Raw genomic sequence first — 4757 nt, 5'->3', positions numbered from 1 at the left:
CACCCCATCACCTTCATCCCCTCCCCCACTCACCTATTGTACTCTATGCTATTTTCTCCCCACCCTCCTCTCATTTATGTCTCCATCCTTCAGGCTCTCTGCCTTTATTCCTGAGGAAGGGCTTTTGCCCGAAACGCCGATTTTCCTGCTCCTCGGATGCTGCCTGACCTGCTGTGCTTTTCCAGCACCACTCTGATCTAGACTCTGGTTTCCAGCATCTGCAGTCCTTGTTTTTACCCAGTTTACAAAATGGCCTTGTTTGGATCAGTATTCAATTTGGTCAATTTTGATCTGTATTCACTCATGGGATGTGCTGCCGCGAGCTGGGCCAGTATTTATTGTCTGTCCCTAGCTGGCCTGGAGAAGGTGGACACCCTGGGGGTGAGCTTCCTTCTTGAATCTGCTGTGGGGTGACCCACAATGCCACTGGGGAGGGAATTCAAAGGTCTTGACCCAGCGACAGCAAAGAACAGCAGTATTTTTCTAAGTCAGGATGGTGAGGGGCTTGGAGGGGAACCTGCAGACGGGAGGAGACCTGCTGGCCTGTCCTCCTCAATGTGACCCAGGTCGTCCAATTTTCCATTTCCATACGCCATCTAACTCTCAATGCTAACATCCCTGTCCCAGGCTTGCTGCAGTGAAGCTGGAGGAACAGTATCCAATGTTATACTTAACGCACTTTATAACCTTCATGACTCAACACTGAATTCAACAACTCTAGCGCATGTATCTATTGCACTCTGTCCTCCATTCAGATTACAGCCTCTACCACCACTCCTCTCCCCTCCCCAGCTACATGTTGCATTAACAAGTGTTATCTCTTAGCAGAGCTAACCAATCACATATTCACACCTAACATTAACACTTATTCTTCATTTGGATCACTCCTCTATTACCATTAACTCTTCCCTTCGCTTTCGCTCTGGGCACTCGTCATCTCTCTGCCTTACATCACCACCTTCTTTGTCAACAACACAAAAGATGATGCATTTTTGCTGCCCCTCTAGTTCAGAAAAAGAGTCAATACTGGATTCAAAACGTTAACTCAGCTTCTCTCTGCCAAACCCCTCTGATGCCCTGACATTCTTCTCTAAGCATGGCACACAGAATTGGACCCAATGCTTCAACATGGATCTAAATTAGGATATCATAAACATTTACCATCACTGTCTGCTTTTTGCACTCTGTGCCTCCACTTATAAAGTCAAAATTTTTAATGAAAAGAAAATTTATGTCTCTTCAATTCAACCACAGGAACAGGAGTGGACCATTCAGCCCAGAGTTCTGCCATTTAACATCATGGCTGACTTGTGTTTTCTTATCCTTCTCCAGTCCTCAACCCGAAGGCTGCTCCGAACCATCAGGATCTTCGCCATGGACAGTGTAAGGAGGCAATTCCCAGATGTACCCCAGCCGAAGTGGGATTGCCCCTCAGCCTGTACCAATGTGACACCCTCCCCCACCCTCCACCCCAACCACTGACTGAACTGGCCCCATGTGTTCACATTGCCATGACAACACACACTTTTACATGCTTGTAGCCTGGAGTTACGAGTGGTGATCGTAGGGTAGTGCTTCCCAAACCCTTTCCTCCATTTTGAGGCTCCAATTTTGGCCTGACCCCTGGCTGAGGGGGTGCAAGGTCGTGGAGTACTCAATAGGGCAGGATCAGCCACTAACGCATTGGAGCTGGCAACCCCAAAATCTCAGCTTGCCACTCCCCTATCTGCAGTTTGGGAATCCAACTGTGTTGGATCTAGTGATGTTCCATCACATGGTTAGCCAGGCATCTGTCCCATCCTTACTGCCTGCCACTGGTGTACGGTCAAGGGGTTTACAAGTTGACAGTGAACCCACTTTGCCAGGTTACAAATGCACCTTCCTTGGCCATTGAGTCCTGGAGTGGGCCTTAAGCATGAAGCTTCCGGTCCAGAGGCAGGGATGTTATCAAATGCACCACTAGACCACAATTTGTTTCTCTTCTACCTTAAAAAGGATTTCTACCTGCAAACTCTCCAGGCCTCAATGTTTCTGCAGCCCCTTTAAAAGCTATACCATATGTAGGAAGAGGAGTAGGCCATTCAGCCTCTCAAGTCTGTTCCACCATTCAGAGAGAGCATGGCTGTCCTAGGGTGTTCACTCCATGTCCTCTGACCCATACCCCTTAGCACCTTTGCTTAACAACTATCTGTGTCAGATTTAAACTATCCAATATCCACTGTTGCTGGTGGAAAAAAATCCAAATATCCACCACCCTTTGGGATGTAGAAGTGTTTTCTACATCTCTCCTGAACAGTCTGGCCCTAATTCTCAGACTCTACCCCTGGTTCTGGTATCCACAATCTGGAAATAGTTTATTCTGTTAATACCTTGAAGACTTGAATCAGATCACCACATTACGTTCTAAATTCTAGAGAAAAACAGGTGTAATTTGTCTCACCTCTACTCAGAACTGAACCCTTGAAGTCCAGGTATCATTGTTGCAATCCTTACACATCGGAAGAACAAAGACAAACTGGATTTCACATTTTCAGTTAAATTTCATCTGCCATTTACATACCTGCCCATTTTACCCATCTGTATCCTGAAGTCCATAATTGATGACTACTGTTCTGAGTGTTTCTGCACATCTGCAAGTTTCATAGTTATGTCCTAAATTGTGAAATCCAGATCATTATGATGTGTTCACTGTAGGGATTCTATAGGATAATAGGGTAGAGGAATGGGTCTGGGTGGGTTACTGTTTGGCGGGTCAGTGTGGGTTTGTTAGGCCGAAGGGGCTGTTTCCACACTGTAGGGATTCTATAGGTGTGAAAGTGCTGTAATCCTTAAAAACACTCCTGGTGTTGGTGTCACAACATTGACTGAGGTAGTGTTAGTGCCCAGAGCTCGGACCCCTGACTCCAGTAGGCCCAGAGCAGAGACTTGTGACAGTGTGACTGAGGCAGCGGGTGGCACCAGGAGCCAGGATCTCCTGGGGCATCAGCATCATCAGTGCTGTATCTGGAGCAGGGAACTCCTTGAGGCCTACTCTTGTGGAAGCATTGCAGAAACCCTGGAGCAGCGTTTGGGACATTGAAGGTGAACTTTTCTTTACATGCATTCTTTTGTAACTTAAAATGGTGCTGGATTGTGGTGACAAAACCCTTTTCTCACTGTACCTCCCTAGATACGTGATAATAAATCAACCACCCAGGGGTGGAGTGCTCACTGTTCTCTCTCCAATTGCTTCCTTGGCTGCGGAGTGGCGTTTTCTTTTTCTTTTTGGGTGGCACGGTGGCACAGTGGTTAGCACTGCTGCCTCAGCGCCAGAGACCCGGGTTCAATTCCCGCCTCGGGCAACTGTGTGTGGAGTTTGCACATTCTCCCAGTGTCTGCGTGGGTTTGCTCCGGGTGCTCCGGTTTCCTCCCACTGTCCAAAAATGTGCAGATTAGGTAAATTGGAAAATGCTAAATTGCCCGTAGTGTTAGGTGAAAGGGTAAATGTAGGGGAATGGATCTGGGTGGGTTGCGCTTCAGCGGGTCGGTGTGGACCTGTTGGGCCGAAGGGCCTGTTTCCACACTAAGTAATCTAATCTAATTTAATCCAATCAACCAACCATTCATTCCAAAAGACCCCTAGGGCACACGACAATAAACAACTACCACCCTACTGTGGGAAAACCCATGGTTCTATCTCAGTCCATTTTGTATTCACACTGCCCATTCAAATCTCATGAACCTCAATTGTATATCAAACGTCTCTGATACAGTCTCCTGTTTTATTGACGTTAGGATAATGACAGAAGTTCGGAGTCAGCTGCACCCACCTGAGGAACCCATTACAGCTGAAGAATTTGCAAACAGACGCGGATGACAACACAGCTGCCTCAGCCAGACGAGGATAGCGAGGACATCTGCATAATGTGTGAAAACGGATCCTTCACTGAAATATCTGAAAAATGTTGTAAGGCAGGTAAGTGTTAAATGGTGGACGTGTGTGTTTGAAAGCAGCAAACTGATATGTTCAGTCAGCGCCGTGTCCTCCCTGGACTCATGGGTTGTCAAGGCTTTACACATACAGCAGGGTGAGACAGCCACCAAATGGCATCCTCCCCGAAGTGCTCAGCAAAACAGGAGAGAACGGGAGAGTGAGAAAAGAATTTAAGACAATTGCAGATTATTTCTATCTTGTCCATGAGCACTGCCACAGAAGCTGAAGCACTTCATCAAAAATATGAAGTCCCAGCTGCAGTAAAGAATTTAAAATGAAATGTTTATCTTTGCCAAGTATCGTATGGAGAAACTAAAGACCTCAAACTCACGGTTTTCTGTCCACTAAAATAATATTTAAGCACTCTGATATACTTGATTACATAATTAAACAATCAAAATCACACTATCAAACGTATCTACACAAGGCATGTATTCAGAAACAATCCCAGTAAAACTTGTGAATGATGTATACTGGCCCGTCTTATCTGGTCTACCTTAGACCAATGCTCCAGTGCATTCATTTCCAAGTACCGAGGTACCTCGATTATCCAAACGAGAGGGGCGGGCACTATTTCATTCAGATAATTGATTATTCAGTTAATGGATTTCCTCTGGGGCTCGGAGTTTTCTGTGACGTCTGTTCCCCGTTCAGGAGACGAGGCAGAAGCACACTGTGCACAAGACCCCGCCCCCCCACCATCCCCAAACCCGCTCCCCTGTCCATCCCCACCCACCAGCTGACCCACGTCTGTGTTCCCCCCCCCCCCCCCCCCCATGGCAGC

At 46.9% G+C, this 4757-nt stretch overlaps 1 protein-coding gene across 3 annotated transcripts in view; it reads right to left on the bottom strand.

Annotated features, from left to right (window-relative positions):
* The window catches only part of hltf (helicase-like transcription factor), a 76335-nt gene that overhangs the window by 24628 nt on the left and 46950 nt on the right, over positions 1-4757 (bottom strand). For all 3 annotated transcript variants that reach the window (XM_043702687.1, XM_043702689.1, XM_043702688.1), the window contains exon 19: positions 3810-3934. In XM_043702687.1, coding sequence (XP_043558622.1) covers positions 3810-3934 — 125 coding nt within the window. The remainder of the gene's footprint in view (positions 1-3809; positions 3935-4757) is intronic.

This window comes from Chiloscyllium plagiosum, chromosome 13 (genome assembly GCF_004010195.1).
Source record: "Chiloscyllium plagiosum isolate BGI_BamShark_2017 chromosome 13, ASM401019v2, whole genome shotgun sequence".
NCBI lineage: Eukaryota > Metazoa > Chordata > Chondrichthyes > Orectolobiformes > Hemiscylliidae > Chiloscyllium > Chiloscyllium plagiosum.
The sequence above is the reverse complement of the archived record's forward strand: the minus strand, read 5'-3'. Positions and strand labels throughout refer to the sequence as shown.